Here is a 24,013-nt window from a genome sequence, read left to right as displayed (position 1 = left end):
GACAAGTTAACGTTGCAGGCACAGTAATATTTAACACAAACAGTTAACAATATTATTATTTGTGTTTTTTTTTAAGAGGAACTTTAACGTTATCCACTCATACAGACCTGCTGTATGTTCAGGTATGTAATGACTGATTGGGGACTTGATTCAGGTCTATAAATATCTGAGGTGTGGGCGGCAAAGTGGTGAGGCCGGGCTCTTTTCAGCAGTGTGTGGAGACAGGTCAAGGGAAAACGGACAGAAACTGGAGCTCAAGAAGTTCCGCACAAATGTGCGCAAGAACTTCTTTATGGTGAAGGTGACGGAGCACTGGAACAGGCTGCCCAAGGGTGTTGTGGAGTCTCCTTCTCTGGAGTTATTCAAGACCAACCTGGATGCCTACCTGTGCGACCTGGTGTAGGGAGCCTGCTTTGGCAGGGGGGTTGGACTCGATGATCTCTGGAGGTCCCTTCCAACCCCAACAATTCTGTGATTCTGTAACTATTGCAACTGATATTCTGAGGAATATTTTCATAGACACAACACAGTATATGTTGATCCCTGTGGGTTCTGGGTGTGCTTGATTTATTTGATTCTTTCTCAGCTTAAATTAAGCTTGTACAAAAAGAAACAAACAAACAAAAATATAAATTTAAAATTTGTATAGTGTGCATCAAAAGTAGTGAGTGTGAGTTATTTATTTGCTGTGTTGGCAATAGTACTCAATCATCTACCAGGACAGAGTTGAGATTGGTGATATTCTAATAGAATACGGGAATATTGCTCCCCGTCTATGCAAGAATAAACACTGTGCTGTGAAACAAAGAAATTCCCCAAATGTTAAAAAACTTTGTTTGTTGTTGTTGTTTGTTTGTTTGTTTTTTAGGATGATTTGGATTGATCAGACTTTTTATTTCATTTTATTTCTTGCTTCAGTTTACAGTGGTAAGTTGATATATAATTCCTAAGACTGGTATAGAGTAACACAGGTCTTCTAGGAAGGAGAAGTTAAAAAACAGTAATATTCAAAATTTACCTGAATATATATTTGTATGTGAAGTAAGTAAGTAGAGCTACAGAGCAGTAAGAGTTTGGAATGGGGACACATATTGTTACATGCAACCTGGTTCCAAGAGAGTGGGGTTGCGCTCTGCGAAATCTGGGTAACTCAGAGGGGAATGGAAGTTCCTAATTATTATTATTTTTATTCCTATTATTAGGAATGGGAATTTTTAATAGGCTTTTCTGACAGTGATTAGTATCAGTGCTGAAGCCTGCAGTGACTGTGTTTTTCAATGTTGGTGTTAATGATTTACTTTGGCTAGCAGAAGTCAACTACAAAAACTCACATTGCATTTCCCTGAAACTCCCTGTGCCAAAAGATTATAACCAGTGCCCAAACAGAGCTTATATTTAGTAATGTATTAATCATTTTCTCAGTAGACAATGAGGTAATTAACTATATTTTTTTAAAGCAAAATCTGTTTGACAATTGTAGTATTATTTCAGAAATATTTTAGCTGGTTTGAAATTCAAGTAGACTAAAATCTTGGAAAATTTCTGAGAACTCAGATAAAGTTCAGATTTCCCATTAGTAAAAGATTAACTTAAAAATGTATATACTAGCAAATTTTGCAAATGTTGCCAGTAATTCCTTACTTTGTCAATTTTTTGTTGATATATTTTACCTTTTGCAAGAGACACTGATTTTTTTAGTACGGATTATAAACATATTTACCAATAAATTCTGCTTGCAATATTTAAAATTGTAAAATCCAATATGTTCTTTGCATTTGTTTTAATCATAAATAGCTTTCGATACAATATGATATCTTTATAACAACAGATAAAGAAGTTAGATGAAATCTTTTCAGTTGGGTTTCTTCTGTCTGTAAAAATCAAATATTTCCTCTTCATCTTTTAGCTCAGAAAGAGAAGTTCTGTAGGTCCAATAACAAAAATTAGTGTTTTTTCTACCAACTGGGATGGGCAAATACAAGGAGTGCATGGGCTCCTCTGTGAAGCCAGTCCACTTGTGCTTTAACATGGAGATCAGGTCTTCTCCTGCCAAAGTGTGATAAATAAGGGGCAGTGTCTTCACCCTCTCCTGGTGAGTTCTCCATACCCACATCTCTGATAATTTACTCATTTTGTGATTTCATATCAGAATGTGTGACACAGATCTATGAAAACACTTACTTGCAAGGAGGAGACCTCACTACGGTTTTCACACCCAGTGCTAATTACTGTCAAATAGTTTGTACTTACCATCCTACCTGCCTGCTCTTCACATATTTGCCAGTGACGTGGACTAAAGATCCTGCACAGAGGTAAAATGTTCATATTCTTGTGGCTATTTTTGCTGTGATCATTTTAGGAACTTGGTAGAATTCTGACAGAACACAGGCATGCAGTGAAGGTTACAAAGTTGCTTTGAAAGACTATGTCATGTAAAACTGATGATATAAAAGGGTTTTTGCTGAAGTTTGAAAGATTAAATTTGGCAACATCAAATCTTTCATGCCTGCTTACCAATCCCTACAAGAAAATAGCACCAACTGTGCATTCTTTCCTCCATGCCACTTGTTTACTGTTGAGGGACAATGAGGCCAATTTCATGTTTCCAGTTGTCACTTCTGTTACTCGTCACCCCATCCACTCTCTTTAGCATATTTTTCTTTCAACTAAGAGATTAGGAATTTCAATAGCTTGAGGCAAGGCTGCCTTCCTTCTCTGTGCCTGCTCTGTTTCTGTCCCCAAACCGTGTTGGTCCCACACACACCATGTGCACTCATCTATTGTCAAGCATGGTAGTTCCAACCTTGTCTTTTTTAAAACTGAACTTGTTTCCATTTTCATGTTGAGGAATAATATACAGCCTGTGTTTTACTTGAGAAACAATGAGGAAGTACTGTGTTACACTCCAAAACTGTGAGTTGCTCCCTTTTAAAACAGGTTCTCCTGCTACTTAAAAGACAGTGATACAGGAATGCTACCGAAAATGAAGATGGAAGGAGCTATTTCTGGACATTCTTTAAAACAATGCAACATCAAAATTAGTGGTAAGATACAGTTATCCATATGTATGAATTCTGTGTTCTGCATCACATTGGACATACGTTAGAGAATCAACATTTTGAAAACAGGAACTGAATCAGGAGGTGGCCAAGCAGTGACTTGCGTGTCTTTTGCCCTATCTTTTTCAAACATAGCACAAAAATCCTTTGCTGGTTTCATCCTTCAACCCCAGCTATCCGCCAGTGAGGCTTCCCAGTCAAGGCAAGCTCCTGCTCTCAGGGTTTCATTTGCTAGAGACAAAGGCGGGAGACATTTAACTGATACCTCCAGTTCCAAAGATTAACTTAAAGAGTTTAGTTGGTCTTACTTTATATGAGTTTTCCACTGCAGTTATTGACAGATTGGTTGTGTTTGCTTCTGGTTGGAGTGTGTGTTCCAGAGCACTCAAGTCTTCTTAAATCCCTTTTCTGTCAGCTTTTTGTAACATTTATATTTCTTCATAGATTTAGACCAGAATAGTAAGTTTTAATGGGATGTTATTTTTCATATTCTTTAGATAATTTATGTCACAGGAGTTACTTCAGAATCATGCCAGCATCACTAAAAGAAAAATATCTTCATATGTGTTTAAAAGCCCCTTCAGTGGTTGGCTGACTCACGTGTTCTGCGAAGAGATCATACTGGCAAAGATGTAAAACCTTCATCCTTTGTGGGGAAAGTATTTCAAACTCCATGTTAAGACTCCTCCCTCTGTGGAGTATAAATTGAACCTTCTGGCTCAAACGGGAGACAGCAATTGCTTGGATGGACAGATTTGGTATTTTAAATTGCTGTATAAATTTGGAAATAGAATACTATACGTTTTAGTGATGGTCCTGAGTTTTTGCATGATTAACCTCATCGTGGTCTTGGTGTGGATAAAGACAGCGTCAAAGTCCGTTAGTTTTTACTCTGACATGTTATGCCTATACTTCTAATTTATCTTTGGGTTTTCTTTTTTTAGTAAGTATATGCAAAATGCAACTTAACTGAAGTGATCACAGGAAGTGACATCAGGATAATGGCCGTGTCTTATGAACTGCTATGGTTTTTTGGGGAAGAGAGTATGAGAATGTTTCTGGAACTCTATCTATTCCTTTTTTTTCACAGCTTGCAGTCCAGATGTCTACGTAGGATTGGATATGCAAGGGGTAAATTATGACGTTAGTATGGCTGACAGCTACCAACAGTGCCAAAAAAGATGCACCAATGACAAGCACTGTCATTTTTTTACATATACCCCAGGAACATTTCACAATGCAAGCTTTCGGTAAATACACGTTTGATCCCTGTACTTAGAGGGTGCTGTGCTTTGGTACAGTAAATCTCAGAACAGTCAGAGCTGAGAGAATTTATTCAAGGAAATGAGTTGTTTCTTGACTAGTTATACTTGTAATGTTTATTCAGGTTTACAGTTAGGAAAATATCTTCAGTAAGTGAGTTTTCATTTGTCCATTGATGAGAAAGGCAAGCTGGATTATCATAGAACTGAAAACAATTTAAGTGCTCTAGAGATACTGGAATGCAAATTACGTTGGCAACTGTGCAGCGATATTGCTCAGTCAAATCTTACTCTGCTTATTGCCCTGAAAATGGCATCATTAATGCAGCCGGGGAAATTCTTTTGTTTGTACTTGAACTATTTTTGTGGTGTCAGCTTGCTTGATTTTGCAAAATGTTCTTCAGTTGCATCTATTCCCTATTTGAACATTTTTCTGGAGGCTGGATGATGCTCATGCCCATGAGCAAAGTGGGCAGTATGGTAGGACTTGTGGAAACAGAAGAATGATGTAGACCAAAGAAGATGACCTGTTGTCTTACTGCTTTCTTTATTCTTTATCACTCAGTGAAAAATGCTTCCTGAAACATACCAGTTTAGGAACTCCAACCAGTATAAGGGTGCTTGATGAGGCTGTGTCTGGATTCTCCTTAAAGACATGTCAGCTTTCTGAATTAGGTAACTGCAGTCTTTCTGACATGCATAAATGTTTTGTGACTTAAAATAATTATAATATGAACGTATTCTTTGAAGTATAGTTAGTACTCTTAGGCAAAAACAGGGTGGTTTTTTGTTTGTTTGTTTGTTTGTTTTTCTATTGTATTATTCTCTTACAAAAGGTTTTGTTTACTTTGATGATGTGAAGAGTTCTTTCATAAGATTAGCCTGATGTCTCATAGCATCTTATCTTTGCACCATAGATACAAAAAATGACTGAAACGAGTTTACTTGAATATTTGGTCTAGTTTATTTCTGACTATTTAGAATGACTAATCCTACATTGTTCATGGTCCAGCTTCATCATTTAAAAAACGGATGCTAGCCTTCCCCTTTCAATGCCTTTGGAATCATATCAATCCTCTGTATATATCAAAAGCGAAACCACCAAGAAACTGAGATGCCTTCAGTCTAAGAATGCTAAATTCATCTGTATTATGAGATTTCAATTTCCTGTTCCTTGTTCTCTTCCCTCTGCTCCGGAATGTTGACCATCTAATTTCAGTTTGTTTTCATGACAGAGTGAGGTTAAAAAGGCAGCTCTCTAAACTTTCCTGTGTTCTTTGTCATTAACCTCACCCCTGAGCAAAACCCAGACTCCTTTCCTAATCCCAATTCTTTGACACTAAATACATACTTTCCTTCTGAGAATGTTTCTTGCTACTTGCCCTTTCATTTTCTATCTTTGCCTCTCTGATGTTGTTCTTACGCACTCATGTTCCTACTTGTCCATAGCAATTTGTCTTACACTTTGCCTTTTGCAAAGTTCCCTCCTTGAGGTCACTGAATATTGAACTGGTAATCACTGAAATCATGATTAGTATCCATATACTTCCAAATTCACATTTCTACTTTAAATATCATTTTCGTAAAATGGTATTTGTTTTCCTGAACTCTGCTTAGCCCTTAACATGGGATCTTGCCTACTCATGGTCAGAACTGATTGACCTTTATTTTCTAGTCTTCAGATTCTTTTTTCTTTGCTCTTCCTGCTGTGTAATGAATGACCTCTGTTGTGGTCTTTTCATGTTTGTAGTTTTATTTTTTAATTTTTAAATCACATCATACTAACAGAAGTCACGTTAAGAAATGCCTCTCCATTTTACTGTTTTTTTTTGTTTGTTTGTTTGTTTTTTGTTTTTTGTTTTTTGTTTTTCCTCTCTTGTAATAAGATGCTCCCAGTATGTTTCTATAACTAACTGGGTGGTGTAAGCTCAGCTACTGTCCATTCTCAGCAGTGGAGTTCACTGCTGCCATCAAATCCAGTTCTGTGGTTTCATAGTTCTCAGAATGGTGCTTCATTTTTAACCCATTTTATTGCTGCATAAGGATTTTAACTAGGAATTCAAGTGTATCATCAGAGAAGGCAAATCATTCATTTCTTTCAAACTTGTTGGTATTTCCTGTGACTTCTGTATCCATAGTCTGGTTATGGGAACTTCCCTGCCAACCTTCTGTTATTTTGGTCCTGTTATAGGGAAGACTGCATATTACTCATACTTACTCTGCCTACTTTTTGAAATAATATTCAGATTAAAAAAAAAAAAAAAAAAGAGAATCACCCCATTATTTTTCACCTAGTCTTCCCATTATCCTCTTAGCTATACAAGTTTTAAGTATTTTAGGCCTTGACAAGGTTAATAAGTTTTATTTCTAACTATGGATATGTATGTAGATTTCTGTTCTTCCTAATTTAGAGCTCTCTGTATTATATTAGCAAATTTTATTCTAGCATGTAATTTGAAGCTCTCCCCTGCTCTAGTCCTCTCTCTGAGTTTACATACTTAAAAATGTTTTCAAGAAATAGTTTTCTGGTTAAAATGAAATTATATCTTTCCAGTTTATCAGGAAAAAAATGAGGGAAAAAAATAAGTATGGGAATGCATAATCTGTAAACCTTATCTTTCTGATACAACATAGAAGCTTTGGAATTTTGATATTCTTTTTATGTTTTGTTTTGTTTTGTTTTGTTTTGTTTTTTACAGATTGTCAAATGGACATTTTTGAACATGCAGAATTTTCAGGAAGGAACGTTACAAGTTTTTTCACTCCCGACACTTTAGTCTGCCAAACTATTTGTACTTATTTTCCAAACTGCTTGTTCTTTACATTCTTCACCAAGGAATGGCAAACAGAATCCCAAAGGTGAATTTGACAACATTTAAGTCCCTGAAAGATATTAAAAACAACAAACAAACAAACAAGAAAACCAAACCAATAACAACAACAAAAAAACAACCCCACGATCTCAGCCTTTTTAATCACTGTTTTATTACATTCTTGGAAAATATTGTTCAAGGTTTATTTTCTGTAAAGCAGCTTTAAAAAAAAAAAAAAAAAAAAAAAAAAAGTGTTGCATCTGTTCATTTATAATCTCCCATGGACAGTTCACTTGTCCTATGGTATGAGCAGGGATCTTGTACTTCAGCTGCATACCTGGTGTTCATCTGAAAAGACATATATTCAGCAAAGAGACAGCCCTCAGGTTGTTTTGATGTCTTAAAGCTGAATTTAATGATTGACTGTTTTCCTAGTAGGATTAAGTTATTTATTTGAAAAGCTTTTGAATGGAGTTTACAGGTTGGAAAGTGTTTCTTTTAAAAGACTAAACTTTTTTTCACGTTGAGCAGAGAAGAGTCAAAAAGTTACAGTCCACAGAAAACAGAGGTAGAAAGAATAATGTTTCAATGAAACTGAAGCAAAACTGAGATAGTATATATAAAGTTGCCTCTTCCCTGTGTGTATAAATACCATATAATATTCAGTAGTACATCCATATCACATTTCACATAACTAAAAAATCCTTCTCAATTAACTTAGTGAATTAATTTTCATATGAAATACTTTTACAGATACAAACTTTGGAAGAAAAAGCACACTTAAGAAAGAGCTTTCCCTTACCAGTAACTGAAACATAAACGCTAGAATGTAAGAACAAATTCAATTACTTTTTAATTATTATTTTTTTAATTATAGAAATCTTTGCCTCCTGAAAACATCAGCAAGTGGAATACCAGAGGCATTTACACTACAAGAAAATGCTATTTCAGGTTTTGGTCTCCTAAATTGCAGAAGATATTTTCCTGGTAAACAGTAAGTTACAATAAAAATACAACACTTGAATTAATGAAATGAATAGACCTACTGATGCTTGGAACACGCTCATTCTTACAGCCTGCAATTCTCGCACTTATGTGCATATGAATTTTTTGGGAGATGAACTCAATGTCACTTATACAAAAGGACACAGAGCCTGTCAGCAGGTTTGCACAGACACGATCCGCTGCCAATTTTTCACCTACTTTCCCCTCCAAGAGTCATGCGATGAGGAAAGGTGAGATTTCTTTGGGAAGGTATCTAATGTATGTGTTCTGTATAAGAAGTACAAACTGGATCTTTGCATTTATTTATTGTCAGAAAGTGTGAGTGTCATCTAAGAATGTCCTCAAATGGTTCTCCAGTGAAAATACAACATGGGCCAGGAAGGATCTCTGGATACTCGCTAAGACTGTGTAAAAAAAAGGCCAGTACTGGTAAGTAAAACTTTTCTTTTAAAGAGAGTTTTAAACTGATTTTAGTGCAGGAAACCTAAGCCCTCCCATTTGCTTTTCTTTTCTGAATATTGCACAGAAATGATCACGAGGCAGACCATGAAGATAAAGAGTATTCTAAAAAATGAAGTCTGCACTGCCTTCATACTGCAAACACAGACAGTACATTGTAAACTTCTTTAAACTGGATTTTATGTAAAAAAAAAAAAAAAAAACCAAAAAATAGTAAAGGGTTTAGAATGTCTGTTGTTCTTTGCTTAAGATTGGTACCTATTTGCAGGTTAGCAGTAGTCACTTTTTTTTTTTCTTGGTCAAATGAAAATTATCTTTGATCAGTTTTCAATTATTTCTGTAGTATGTATGCAGCATTCTTCAAGAAATATTAGGATAATTGGAGGGACAGACTCTTCCCCTGGTGAATGGCCATGGCAAGTAAGCTTACATGTGAAGCTATCTCGTCGGAGACACCTCTGTGGGGGCTCTATCATCAGTAACCAGTGGATCCTTACAGCTGCCCACTGTTTCATGAGGTGAGTACTCAGTGTAAATTTAAACATGAAAATTTCATCCAGTATCTGCAATTAGTTGAGGTTCAAGTTTCAGAAAGATAAATCTGTTTGATTAAAATAACTAGAACAAAGTCAACTACTTTGATAAAACCAGAAGATGAAATTTTAAGGTAGTCAGCTCATACCCTTAACATAATTGGCACTCCGCACTTTGCCCTTTGTAGTATAGTACTGTGCTACTGATTGTGTTAATGCATCTAAAACAGATGATAGATACCTACAAGTACATAAACTTTCTTATGCAACATGAACTTTTTCTTACTGTGTTATCATATTATCAAGGAAAATTTGTTGTTAAGCTAGTCAATCAAAGCATATGACATGGAATATACTAGAGATTTCTCTGTGGTACTTAGGGAATGGTCCCAAACTGACAGGGTGCTTGGCAAAGACCAGGACACAAGGTAAATCTCAAAGGAGTTCAATTAGGCTGACTCTGGAATGTACACTACCTTTCTATGTAATTGTTTATTTTCTAATGTTATCAACTAGTCAATAAACACACTGTTTTGGTACAGATTTCAGCCTTGAGAATGGTATATAGACTTCTGAATACTCAAAACTTAGCCAATTTGCATGGAGCTTTGTAGTAGGTACTGTTAATGAACACAAAATTGCCATCACATTTAAGTCATGAAATTGTGTGTTGTGAAGAGCTGATTTAATGACCATGCACATGTTCCATATCCTCATTAGATGATCACAACCTGTAAAGCAGGCAGGCCTGTCATTTACAGACTGAAAATTGTAAATCAGTGTAATGTGAGAAAGGCATAGATAGTATAAAATGCTTTAAAGAAGAAAAAATTGCCTAGACTAAAATCAGACACTTTTACTCAAGCATTTCTGTACATTATCCTTTACTGTTTCAGCATGACAAGTAATATTGTCAACACCAGTTCTCCAGTGACAAACCTTATAAAAGTGCATAACCCCCCTAAACACTCAGAAAAACCTAGTACAGAGAATATCATTCTCTACCTTCTATCCAATATAGTGGGGTTACTAGCATCATAAAGGGCAAAAGAAGAACTTGTCTAAAGAGTAAAAAAAAAGTGTAGACTGTGTTCATTAGAAATGACTAAGGTCAACTGATATTTATGAATATATATATAAAATCTTCAAAACAATTTTTTTAAAATATTGAAGACAGGTTTTACGTCTTCTTCGATGCATGTATCAAAATTTTTAGATTGCCTTAATGGTAGAACACCACAGTGAAATAACCCTTAAATGTACTCAAAGTAAATTTGAAATCATAAATATTAAGTGAAACATTTTATATTGGTCTGTAGAATTATATTTTCTATTTGCTTTTATTGGTGTCTGAATAGACTATACTTAAATTTGTATTTCCACCTCTATTTTGGTTACTACATGTGTACTGGAATGAATGGAAAAAACCTCTTTTACTTCCTCAGGGTTTGTGTTAGGCTCTTCAAGATAAAAATAGTAAGAGCAGAGTAAAATAGAAAATGAAAGAAGGCAGATAGGGAAACTGGGCTAAAAAGGGTCAGAACGAGAGTCTGACCATAAGGGAGAGGAAAGAGAGGTATGGGGCTGAAAATATGGATAGGAAGAAGAACAAAATAAACAAAAAGTGGAAGGAATGGATAAGAGAGATTTGTTTTTAGATTTGAGAGTGTGAAAATAGAACTGGCAAGAGTGACCTCAGTGATGTTCACTGTACACTCAGAGGATGCTGGCACCTGCACGAAACTAAAACAGTACAAATCTCTGAGCCACAGGCTGACTAAGTGTCTTTTTCCCTCAGTGTTCAGAACCCCAACATTTGGCGTGTTTATGCTGGTGTTTTAAAACAATCAGAAATAAATGAGGATACACCTTTCTTCAGAGTGGAAGAGATTATTATTCATCCTCAGTATAATTCTGCACAGACTGGATATGACATTGCTTTACTGAAACTTGATAAGGCTATGAATTTTACTGGTATGTATTCTATCTCAGAAGGAAATGTGCAGGATGATAAAGGTTGTTTTTAGTGTGACAGTTCACAAAACCTGAGTTGTCATCTTTTAATATGTAATCACTTGGTTTTAAGGAGAATCTCATTCTGTTGTCTTTGTAAAGAAAATTTGAGGCTTCTATTTATGTGACTTAGATCAGTATCTAGTAAAATGTACAAAGAATGACATGGAGACTATCATCAGGTATTATGTATGTGCCCAAAAATCTTAATATTTTAGTTGTTTCAACTGGCCAAACTAATATTTTTAATCATATTTTAGATCTTCAACTTCCTATTTGCCTGCCATCAAAAGAAGAGGCTAGCATGCTCTATACTGACTGCTGGGTAATTGGATGGGGTTACAGGAAGGAAAGAGGTACAGATAAATATTTAAACAGTGAGTTCTTGTATTTGTGAAATGCATTGTGCTAAAAGACAATTTCATAAAATATCCTCTTAATTCTTAACCAGGAATGTGTTCACAGGCTATGCAAAGAATGTGAATTTGCTCATAGCTTTATTTATATGAATTCAAAGCAGTAATAGAATCTTAGAATCACCAAAGTTTGAAAAGACATCTGGGATCATCCAATCTGACCTCCCACCTATCACCAATATTTCCTAGTAAACCATGGTCATCGTTACAACACCAAAACCCAGGATCGGTGACTCTACCACATCCCTGGACAGGCTTTTCAGTGTCTGACCACTCTCTTGGAGGAAAAGTTCAATATCTTTATTCCTAACATCAAACCTGAATCTCCCCTGGCACAGCTTGAGGTCATTCCCTCCAGTCCTATTACTAGTTACATGGGAGAAGAGGCTGATCCCCACCTCACCACAGTTTCCCTTCAGAGAGCAATAAGGTCACCCCTGAGCCTCCTCTTTTCTAGTCTAAATAATCCCAGTTTCCTCAGCTGCTCCCCATAAGATTTGTTCTCCAGAGCCTTCACCAGCTTTGTTGCTGTTCTCTGAACAAGTTTCAGGGCGTTGAAGCCTTTCTTGTAGTGAGGGGCCCAAAAGTGAACACAGTACACAAGGTGTGGACTCACCAGTGCTGGGTAAAGAGGGACAACAACTTCCCTGCTCCAGCTGGCAATACTATTTCTGATACAAGCCAGAATGTCATTAGCTTTCTTGTCCACCTGAGCACGCTGCTGGCTGATGTTCAGCAGAGCATTGACTAATACCATCAGGGCTGCTTCTTTCACATTCTTTTAGCTACTCTGCCCCAAGCCTGTAGCGTGGTCTGGGGTTTTTGTGGCCAAAGTGCAGGACCCGGCACTTGATCTTGATCTTCAAATGATTGGCCTCAGCCCAGATATTCAGACCACCCAGTTTGCTTTGTAGGGCCTTCCTTACCTTGAAACACAATGAAACTTCCTCTCAACTTGATGTCTTCTGCAGACTTACCGTGGGTGCAGTCATTCCCCTCATCCCGCTCATCAGTACAGATAACAAACAGGATAGGTCCCAGTACTGACCCCTGGGGAACACCAGTCATGACTGGCTGCCAGCTGGATTTAACTCCATTCACTACCACTGTCTGGGCCTGGTCAGCCAGCCCGTTTTTTACCCAGCAAGGAGCTTATCTGCCCAAGACACGTGCTGCCAGCTTCTCTAGAATAATACTGTGGGAGACAGTGTTGAAGTCATCAGAGTCAGTGGGCATGAGTATAATTATTCCTGTAGATGGATTCTCCAAATTCTGTTTTCAAGCTTTCCTGTTCCAGGTAGATGAATGTTGCAAGTTGCTTAGTTAAACATCACCAAGTACACTCCCAAATATGCTTTCAGTTATGCAATAATATGTTACAGATACAGATAATAGACTAATAGCTGTACAGTGGGATCTTGAATTACAGTCTGCATATAATTCATTAAATATGGAATTTTATTCATATGACTTTACTTCAGAAATCAAAGTTCAATGTGTATTACTTTTATGATTATAAAGGTTGTTTATAAAAGTATCAATGACCCTTGTATTTTAATAAGTGTGATTTGAACTCCTCTAATCTTACCCGGAGGCCGTCCAAGTAGCTGTTAATTATTAAACTCTATTACATTACATATATATATAAATCTGTTTAAACAGAGTTCCCTCCTCTGTACACCTCCCCACTTGAGAGTTAAATGTGAAATCTAAAAGAATTCTAATTTCTCCTGTTAATTTGAAGGAAAAGGCTGCTCTCAAATGCTTTTCTCTAAATGAAATTTTCACCATCCTGTAGACAGCTAGGGTGCATAGGGGCAGCATACATCTGGAAACTGTGAGGCTTCAATTGTATTGCAACACATTACTAAGAAATAACTATCAATAATGCAAAGCAGAGCTCTTCATGGGAACACAGGCTCCAAGACTCAGTGTTCTTGAAAACAATACACATACACAGCTTCACAGCAAATCACTAGGGAGTTTTGAAACATTCTTGGTCATAAGTCATACTGTGGCAAACAACTGCTTACAAAACATTCCAAAAAACCCAGACAACCAACACTGTTTAAAAGTTGAAAATCAATGTCATGGCTGTCTAACTGCCCACTAAAAGCAATGAACCCTGACTTTTTAATATCACCGAGCGGAGACTTTTAGAGTGTAGTTTTAACTTTTACTTTGCTAAAGCTGAACATCTGTCTGATTGTAGCATCTATTACATAGGTCGTGTAGAAGATATTCTTCAGAAAGTTAGTGTTCCCCTAATGTCAAAAGAGGAATGCCAGGCAAGATACCGAAAGCGCAGAATAGATGACAAAGAGATCTGTGCTGGCTATGACGAAGGTGGAAAGGATGCCTGTAAGGTAACAGAAAGATGCCTCATACTGCCATGTAGTTCAATAATTTGTTCAAATACATAATTGAATAACATAATAAAATGTTTAACTTTCACAAGAAACATATATTTATAAATAGAACTGTTTTTTAATGTGTCATTATGTAATGTTTTTTTGCTTGCTGAAAGCACTGACAGTCAACATATATGTATAACATTTATTATATAACATTGAAATCCTTAGGGATAGACTTCGTGTGCCTACAAGTAAATTCAGTCCAAGTGTATAGAGTGGGAGAGAGACACACATACACTTCTCTGCTCTCTCCTATTAAGGGAACAAAGTTAACATCCCACTGTGTGTCTCAAATTAAGAGGCAAAATTCATTAGTTTGCTAAGAATTATACAAATTTCCCTTAAAAAAAAAAAAAGTGAAGAGCAAGTAAAGAGATCACGAAGTACAAGTTCTAACTCTCATATATTTAGGGAGCAAACCAGTATTCCTCTGCAATAGTGGAAAACTAAAGAGAGCGACTATAATATCTCAGATATTATAGATATTTCTCTAGGAACACAGATTTCCTCTGTCATGTATTTAATTCTTGACATGAAATCCACAAACATCCAGAATGGAGAGTGTTAGAAATGGAAAATGGAAAGCTATAGACAACATGAGCAGACTGGTCTGTTCATTATTAGAATTGAAAATATCGCAACAGCATGAGGTCAGTGAGCCAAGTTCTCTGCTTGAGTGTAAACTCATGCACTTATTGTTAACTTAAACATTTTAAGTCAATTACAACAGACAAAAATATAGTCGCATTAGTAAGATTAAATTCTCTGCCAATTGTAGTATATATTTTAAGCATTTAAGATATGTTTTCTGTTAATGTACTTTAACCAGGAATAAAAATTCTTTGAGCTGGGAAGTAATTTTTTACTCAATACTAGTTAAGTTTTCTTTGTATGAAACAGTTCACCAGAACATGATGCTATTATATAACAATAACATACTTGCTATTGTCTCAGCAGATCAGAACAGCTGTATTAAAGAACTCAGTGTTCAGAAAGATCAGTTAGGAACAGGAAAAGAAAACAGAGATGTGTTTTATCCCAGGGAGGATAGTCCATCAAACAAGATAATACATGTATAGAACTGATGGTTGCACACCCAAACAAACAAATAAAAATGCTGGCAAAGTTACTATTTTTCTTACCTGTACATGTTGTTGTACTTGGGGGTTAAATTGGCAAATACAGATAAATAAAACAAGCCAAACAAACAAACAAACAAACAAAAAAATCCCAATTACATTGATCTGTAATGGAACTTACTTGCAATGTCTGGAAAGTATTTAGACACCATTCTACCAGAGAAAAAGAACAACTTATTTTGACACTGTGTAAAGCAACTTTGAGTCAGAGTAATTGAACTCTATGCAGTTATTCTGTTGTTAACACTGGATGATGCTGATTGTATTGTGGCTTTATGTGAGAGAGTAATATTGTTCTTTGTGAACTCTTCTGTCCTGTGATGCAGGGAGATTCTGGAGGACCGTTGTCATGCAGGCATGAGGAAGTGTGGTATCTGGTGGGCATCACTAGTTGGGGTGAAGGCTGTGCTCGGCCCCGGCAGCCAGGAGTCTACACAAAAGTTGCTGAATTTTCAGACTGGATTTTGGAAAAAACTACATAACATGAACATAACTTACTGACTCAAAATGATGTTGTAGAACAATAACCCTGGGAGAAATGGGATGATGTTTAATATAAAAGAAGATGTATTAAAGTTTTTAAAATGGTGTTAAAGAAGTAGAAAAGCAAAAATGAATGAACTTTATAGTGAGTGAATTAAAATCAGTAGCAAAAGTAGACACTCTGATAACTGATTTGTCAGAAAATATAGTACATCTGAGCCACTGACTTCTTTCATCTCTAGCATAAAATATTCTGTGAGACTTGTTCAGGGAGATCGGGGATTTTTGGTTTACTGATGACCTCCTCCTCTTGTGTAAATATAACTGAAATTAAAAATGATTAAGTGAAAGTATTAAAAGGCCAGGAAAATCTGGTCTTTAGTTCAAAAGTTCATTGATGACAGACTGCAACTGGCATTATTATCTTTCTGATTAAATAAACTATTTCAGCTACAGAATAATATTCTTGGTTTGACCTTGATAATATCTTTCCCCTTTCTGTTTTTCTCCTTTCATTTCTTTTGTTCTTTCTACTTGTTTTTAGACAGGTAACAAAAATATTTTGTAGCCAAAATAAACACTAATGTGAGAAGCAGCAGTCAGAATATTTTTTTCTGCAGTAAGAAGCCTTATTTCTGGATCAGAAGGGAGCACACATTTTTATTTCACTTTTATCTTTGCTAGACTTGTTTCCTAACGCTCTACGTTGCCTTAATTGCTGAAAATATGTTCCAGAATTCTGTTTATGATTGCCTCACAGACACACTGGGTGCACTGTGGAGGTGGCAGTGTCTTTAGGAGTAAATGAAGTAATTAAATATGTAAAATTTATGTAAAAATACTCATCAAGCTGCCATAAATGAGCTCAGCATTTACATTTTTAAAGCAACTATCAAGGAAAAATGAATTTCCACATCTACAAGGTTACAAACCACTGTACCTATTCTTAACCCTATAGAGAGACCCTGTCGTGGGTGAGCTCTCTTCCCCAGAGTGGACTCCCAGTGCTCTAGATCCCTGCTTTGAGAACCTCTGTGCTGGGTGCAGCTGTTCAGTGGCCCAAAAGGCAAAGGTGGGAGAAACACCAAGACAGTAAGATGCCGGTATAGAATGGGAGATAAAAGTGAGGGCTGGAGTTATCTTCATGCTCTGATTAATCCAAACCTGGTTTAAAATATCAACAATCCTCAGATGCGCTGTCAAAAACTCACAGACTTAAAAAAGAGACTGGGAGTGAACAGAAAAAAATAGAAAGCACAAATACAACAAAAGAAGGAGAGATATTTCTGACATTCAAGTGTGGTTCTGTTCTCAAGGGAAATAAATGAAGACTCCGAAGAAGAGCTGCTGAAGAAACAAAGGAAATATATCACAGTGAAAACAGAGACTAAAATTCTCAAATAAAGACCACCACAGGACCATTTACAATAGTCATCTGCCAATCCTTGAGCTAATTCATATTTACTAAAGAACATATGCAGTGCCAAACTGAGAACCTTTAATGCTTTCTTATAACAATAATGTCATCAGCATCTGTGTTAATAAGTGCGATCCCACTTAATCTTTCTGTTATGAATGGGTACCTTACAGTAAATGAGAGGCAGTTTATGACCTTTTTTTCTCCTTCCTTTTCCTCTCCCTTCTTTGGGAAAAATAACTAGGAAAAAAAAAAAAACAAACCACTGTAAAACCTCTTTTAGTCTCATTAAAGAAAAATCTGGCCTTACACTTTAAATCTTCCTCTCCTTATGTTATCACAGAACATAAACTTCAATGCTTTTGTTGTTATTTTGATTAATGGTAAGTGTCTCTGGTGGTGTTTTATATTCTGCTCTTTATTTCTACTGAAAATCAATGAAGCACATCCTCTCGCTTACACCAAATCAGCAGGAATCTTTCAGGGAGTAAGTTCCACTAAAGGTGCATTGAATGTCGGCATTAATCTGCCCCAAGACTTTGTACAAATAAGGTCCCTGATCCCAGAAGTTTACAGTCTTGTTCAGGCACAGAGGAAATACTTCATACACAAACTGATAGTCTGGAGGGCAGTTTGTTCATCGTAAAATAAAGCAGGCTGTGGAGTTGCTCAAATGGAATCTTCAGATGGTAGTCATTTTAATAAGACTGTAAACTAAACAAACCTGGTTTTCCATTAAATTGGTGTTGCACTGTGTTTTATTTCACAGCTGATGCTCTGCCTTATGACTGAGTCTGAAGTACATTGTCTTTTTCCTTGAAGGTATTCAAGAAACATTTAAATGTGGTACTAAGGGGCATGGTTTAGTGGGGAAATATTGGTGGTAGGTGGATGGTTGGACTGGGTGATCTTGGAGATCTTTTCCATCCTTGGTGATTCTATGATTCTTGAAAATTACCTGACCTGGGAATGGGAAGACAAGAAGCCTCTAATTGCTTCTAACCAGGGGAATCGAAAATTCTTATGGTGAAGATATACAAAATCCATGCTTCTAGAGAGGAAAGGAGGGGAATCATTTGTTATAAGATTTTTAGTATAAGAATTATTTATTTTGTGAAAAAGGATTATTCTGACATGATGAAAGCTGCATTGCAGACTCTGAAAAGCAAGGAAGGATGTGGATAGAATGAAATTCATTCATGACGACAGTCCTTCCAGTAGATGAACTATTAAATTAAAATGTGCGTACTTATTCCTTGTCTAATTTCCAGCATGTATGGAGGTTTCTTTTTGAAAATTATTAGTAGCCCATGTAATTTGTGAAATTTCTGTATTATAACGTAATAATATAAATTTCCACCTTTTATAAAAGGGAACAATAATAGCAGATGTGAATTTTTACATATTTCTAGGCAAGCATTTTCTGGAGTAGTAAATTAATTGCTTCTCCTGTGGTCTTTGTATTGAAAAATGTGCTATAGATGTCTATAGGTTTATTAGAGTTATTTGCAGATATGTTATAGTTACCAAGGTTTGCTGAATGTTATGAGGGTTTTTTTCAGTGAGGTTGTGCAGTGAAGATATGAAACAGTTATTTTGCATAATTTGGATAGGAGAGAGGGGAGCAGTGGAATCCTGTGAGGGGGCTGAGAAGGAGCAGAAGGAGAAAGGCAAAGATGTGTCAACTTCAGAGCTGCTTCTCTCTTCTGGACTTTCTGGGACCTGACTGCTTTGACAGGTGCCTTGGAGCCATAAATCTGCGGGCAGTCACTGAATAAAACTACTTTTCTGAACTATCTTGTCCTTAGAACTCTGGTGAACAGTTGATAAATTCTGCACACAGGGCATATTGTATGAGCCCACATATGACAAAACTTCAGATTTCAGAGAATCCAAAACTGTAAGATGGGCAAAGTGAGGCAAGGGCAGCAACTGACATAGCTATAAATATGAGAAGGAAACTGAATAACGAAAGAGGATGTATACTTCTGTACAGTGAAGTTATTCTATATGTCTACAGAAATATTAGGATGGCTTTCAACAAGCCTCTGATTTCTTTAACGCCCACAACATGAGCAGCTAATATTTCAGGAAAAACGAGAAAAGCTTTCATGAATACTAAAATACATTTTAAGAGACCAATCACTAGGTGGCACTTTTGCTCTGATTTATCCTGCATTCAATAGCCATGGTGAGAAAGGAACTTATTTTAGTATAGCTTTTATAGCTTTTATCAGGGAAAGCACATGTTCAATAGATCAAAACAAACAAACAAACAAAAACCTTTAATCTCGTATGCATAACCGAGAAATAATCAGAAATAACTAAATTAGCACCTTTTTTTGTAGATTTCAGAGAGTTCACAGCCAGTAGGTATGTTTAGCTGCACAGAACCATTGAACATTCCAGTAAGCGCCCTGAGTACTTTGGCTCACTCTTGGAGGTGAGATTTAAAGCCATTTTGGGTACAGCGTTGTTGTCTGGTGCTGAATTAAGGAGCTGGAGGAAAACTCAGGTTGAGGAGAACATGGGCCTTCATTACTGCACGTGACATATACATGATATAGCCAGCTTAGTCTATATTTTAATAATATATGACTGTTTCCTTCCTTCATGAATTGCTCAGGATTGGACAGGGGTGAAATTCTGAGTTGTTTCTCTCCAACGTTTGCTCAGGATGCCACCAAAGTGGACTGTGCATAATGATGTCCCAGCTACTACAGTCTCTTATGGAGCAAAGGATAAGTAATATCTTATTATCCTACTACAGCTCCACAATCTCCACGTAGGCATTGGTCTTTAAAAAACTTGCAGCAGTCAGGTAGGAGGAGAGAGAGGTGCACCAAAGATTTAGAGAAAGTGATGTACTAAAAATGTTCTCCAGTTACAGCAAGAGACTGAAGCAGTGGGTAGGATACAGTCAAGGAATTTTGTCACTTGTTACTGCTAGGTTACAGCATGATAAGGGTGGTCCTGTCTTGTGCACACAAGATAGACTGGACAGTCTTCTATCAGCTGGCTCTAATCAACATCAGCAATACAAAATCAGAGTTTGTAGTATGAGTGATTTTTCAGACTTGAAATAACATGATCAGATTTTTTGTTTGTTAATTCTTACTCATTCTTTAGCTGCTTCAGCCATTCCATTCTTCTGCCAGTACTAGAAATTTCTACTAGGAACTCTACTTTCCTGCTGTTGTTTTTTGTTTAGAAATTTCAAATCCAATCAAAATCATAATAAAGCCAAAATAATGAAGAAAAACTGTAAGAAGGTAAAATAGACATAAAAATGACTAACACAAAAGTGTGAATTACTTGTGCCAGCTCAGTTAGTATGACCTTTGCCATTACTAGGAGAAGGCTCTGCCCTGACCCTAGCAGTGCACTTGATAGTGCCTCCCCCTAGCCTGGCTGCAGCTTTGGTTAACAGCAGGGCAGAGGGCAATGGCTAAGCTGTAAATAGTGAGATACCACACTGTAATGAATATTTTATTCCAGTAGTATTAGTATTTTCTATGAATAAGACAATTTGGATTATTAACCTATTAAAATCTTAGCTATGCTAGCAATAAATTTTGAATGGGTGTTTGCGATGTGTTCCCTTTTGCCCTTAACAAGGTTTACAATGTGACATTAAGTAAGTGGAAATTCACCTTAGGTTACAGAGGCGTGCAAGGAAAAAGCAAGGAACTATTCCAAGGTGGTAACACAATTTCTGTTTGGAGAATTGTCAGTCATTGATTGAAGGCAAAAAACATACTCCTTTTGCAACTCTTTCTACTGTTTCTGAGCTCTGATACTGTATTTCTCTGCATAATACATTAGAAACTCATTTCAATTGACTTCCAGGCGTTACCTAGTGAAAAAAATATCAATAAAATAAATAACTCATAGCATCTTCAAAAATACAGTTGATATTGACATACAGATTTCATACCTGGTTCACACTGATTATCTTTTAGTTTTACACAGAATTTTATGTATTTGATATTGCTTTTATAGCTGCATCTGCTAGATTCATAGGACTGGATGGGAAGGTCACCTTTATACATAAATAGTGCATATCTGTCTCTTGTGGTTGCAGGAAAAAAAGCTGAAAAACATGACCCATGGCCATCCTGCAGGGTACTGGCTACCATTAGTATTTGTAAGCAGTTTTTCTGAACAAAAATCCTCTTGATATTAAAGCTTTTTTCATTATTTCCAGCAGTCTGATTCACAGCTGTCACGTGTGGCACCGACTGTACTATGTAAACCTTCACACAAGATGAAGGGTAAATCTACTGAACTAAAATGTATAAGCCAAATGTTCCAGCAGAACTTAAATCATTTTTTAAAGTCTGGTTTATAGATGAAAGGGAATGCAAGAAGTTCAGGTCAGATTTTTCTGAATTTAAGTCATTGACACTGGTTTCTCAAAGGTAAATTTGCACTGCTGAAATATTCCAAAACCAAGAGCAGTCTCAGTAGACAGGCCACTTGCTGTTTCTTTTCCATTCCATAAGAGATCTTTCTGTATCAGTGTTATCCCAGGAGAAACACTTGGAAAAGAGATGGGTAGAGTAATCTTACAATAAATATTGGGACTTGAAATAGCTGCTTATTTGGAACACATCACTTTCTTTCTTTGTTTCAAGACTATCACTTGTGATGATCCTCTGCACTTTGCTCTGGTGTGACTATGGGGAAGTCTCTGAAGTAAACAATAATAATACTGTTATATCATTAGGAAATTATAGCAATGTTTTCAGTTGCTATTTCTATGCTTTGACTGATGGAGAGACCCCCAGTTGCAGTTTTTCAGAGGCACACTTACAACACTATGATGACCATCTACAGTGCTTTAGGGCAAACAAGATTGTAGACAGAGAACTCATGCTTCCTAAATGCATTGTCTGAGCATTAGGGACACCCATGGTGGAATGACTCATGCCTGTCTGGTCAGTTATTTTTTCAATAAATTTCTTTAGCAGCTTTACTACTTGCACTTGCTTATGTCATCAAAGCACCCTATTAATTGGTGTATGCTTTAATGCAAGTGTTTTCTTTATTAAGTATCTAACAAGTGCCACTGGATTTATTTGAGCAAAAATCTAGATTATGCCCTGTGAATTTAATGAAAAGGATTTAGTATGCTTTTAAGAATGTAATCTCTTGGTAATACTACAGAATAAACTGCCTTTATGAATGGACTAATCTTAATTCTTGGACCAGACATTCTCCTCTTTCTGATAAATTTAAAAATATAGCTACGTGCCTGACTTGGATACTATATAAGCAGAGATTCTTTTACCAACTATAACACTTTGATTCTTGAAGTTTTCATCTCTACTTGTAGCACTGTAAAACTTTTTAAAGCCAGCTGGATGTGTGGTGTTGGTGAGGTAAGAATGATGTTTCAGAAAGAGATACAACCATATTTCTTTCTTTAAGCTGGATTGCAGGAGCAAAAGAAACAAGTAAAATTTCTACATCATATAATAAGTGATTCTACACTGAAATGGATTATTTATTTGTAGATGAAAGGGAAGTGACAGATGAATATAAAGGTGAAATGAATAGGTTTTACATATGAGTGTATTAGTTTCCTTCACAGAAAAAATTCTAATCTGTACATTCTTTTTTTTTGCAAATTAGATAAGAATGTACAGTATCTATCTAGACATAAGTCTTGATAATCAAATTAAATAACAATTCAATCATCTATGGTTTTATTTATCCTCCCATTGTCTCTTAGCAATGACATCCTTTCCTCTGTGAGCACTTTTTGTATCATCAGAAATGTTTTTTATAGCAGAAAGATAAAGAAGATTTTTCCCTGTTATATGTGTATACAAGTAAATAGAGCAGCAAAAATCTTTAAGTAAGATTAGATACATATAGAGCAGGTCCAGAGGAGGGCCATGATGATGATCAGAGGGCTGGAGCACATCCCCTATGAGGACAGGCTGAGAGAGATGGGACTCCTCAGCCTGGAGAAGAGAAGGCATGGGGGAGACCTTATAGTGGCCTTTCAGTACCTTAAAGAGGCCTACAGGAATGCTGGGGAGTGACTTTTCATAAGGGCATGTAGCCACAGGACAAGATGAAATGTCTTTAAACAGAAAGAGGGTATATTTAGACTAGATATTAGGAAGAAATTCTTTACAGTGAGGGTGATGAGACACTGGTTCAAGTTGCCAAGAGAGGCTGTGGATACTTTCTGGAGGCATTCAGAGCCAGGCATGGATGGAGCTTTCAGAAATCTGGTCTAGTGGGTAATGTTCCAGCCTATAGTAGGGGGATTGGAACTAGATGGTCTTGAAGGTCCCTTCCAACCCAAACCAGTCTCTTACTATATATCTGTGGAAATGACTATCTGAAATAAAATGGGAGTTTGAAAGACCTCTGACATCAGAGAAGGAGTTAAAAGAAACAAAAGGTCATACTTTTGCTAAGCAGTACACGAAGAACTGGTCTTTCCACTGCAGTTTTAAACCACAGACAGATTAAAATTCTTGGCTCAAGGGAAGATTGATGAAGGAGCTTACACAAAAAAATGATGAGAAAGGGAAAGAGGATAGACTGAGAAAGCTTAATATTCTTAGACAATTGAAGCATGTAAATGTCTAATAAGTCAAGCAAGTGAAGAAAATGAAGGATTGATGACTTCTGGACTTTCAACTATTACATAAATATGAGAAAGAGCAATACTTTAAGAAGAGCAGAAACACAAAACCCCAGTTCTGTCTATCAGCAATGTATGGCAGTATAAATAATTATGTAATAGAGGGAAAATAGAAAAAAAGAGTTGCAATACAATTTATACTTGGTTGATGGATGGTCAGAGTTCAAGGAAGCACAATAAGGAGCAGTGCCTGACTCTGATACTTTCTCAAAGTATACCAGATGCAGCTTGAACCATCCCAGCTACATTTCAGCTAGGGCAATGTTTATATTCTCTTCTGAAGAATGCTTTTTCTTGCCCCTCTGAAAACCAGTTTTGAAATATTGCAGGAAT

The 24,013-nt window shown here is 36.4% G+C and overlaps 1 protein-coding gene across 1 annotated transcript; it reads left to right on the top strand.

The window, feature by feature from the left end:
• The first annotated feature begins 869 nt into the window (after positions 1 to 869).
• On the top strand, positions 870 to 15,595 carry F11 (coagulation factor XI). Its single transcript, XM_072335722.1, has 14 exons — positions 870 to 927; positions 2,150 to 2,312; positions 2,938 to 3,044; positions 4,150 to 4,309; positions 4,887 to 4,996; positions 7,021 to 7,180; positions 8,012 to 8,121; positions 8,210 to 8,369; positions 8,453 to 8,568; positions 8,942 to 9,116; positions 10,930 to 11,105; positions 11,405 to 11,500; positions 13,787 to 13,926; positions 15,440 to 15,595. Exons 1-14 carry the CDS (start codon positions 870 to 872, stop codon positions 15,593 to 15,595), a joined length of 1,887 nt encoding a protein of 628 aa, XP_072191823.1.
• The last annotated feature ends 8,418 nt before the right edge of the window (positions 15,596 to 24,013 follow it).

The sequence above is a fragment of the Excalfactoria chinensis genome, chromosome 4 (assembly GCF_039878825.1).
Source record: "Excalfactoria chinensis isolate bCotChi1 chromosome 4, bCotChi1.hap2, whole genome shotgun sequence".
NCBI classification, from domain to species: domain Eukaryota; kingdom Metazoa; phylum Chordata; class Aves; order Galliformes; family Phasianidae; genus Excalfactoria; species Excalfactoria chinensis.
The sequence above is the reverse complement of the archived record's forward strand: the minus strand, read 5'-3'. Positions and strand labels throughout refer to the sequence as shown.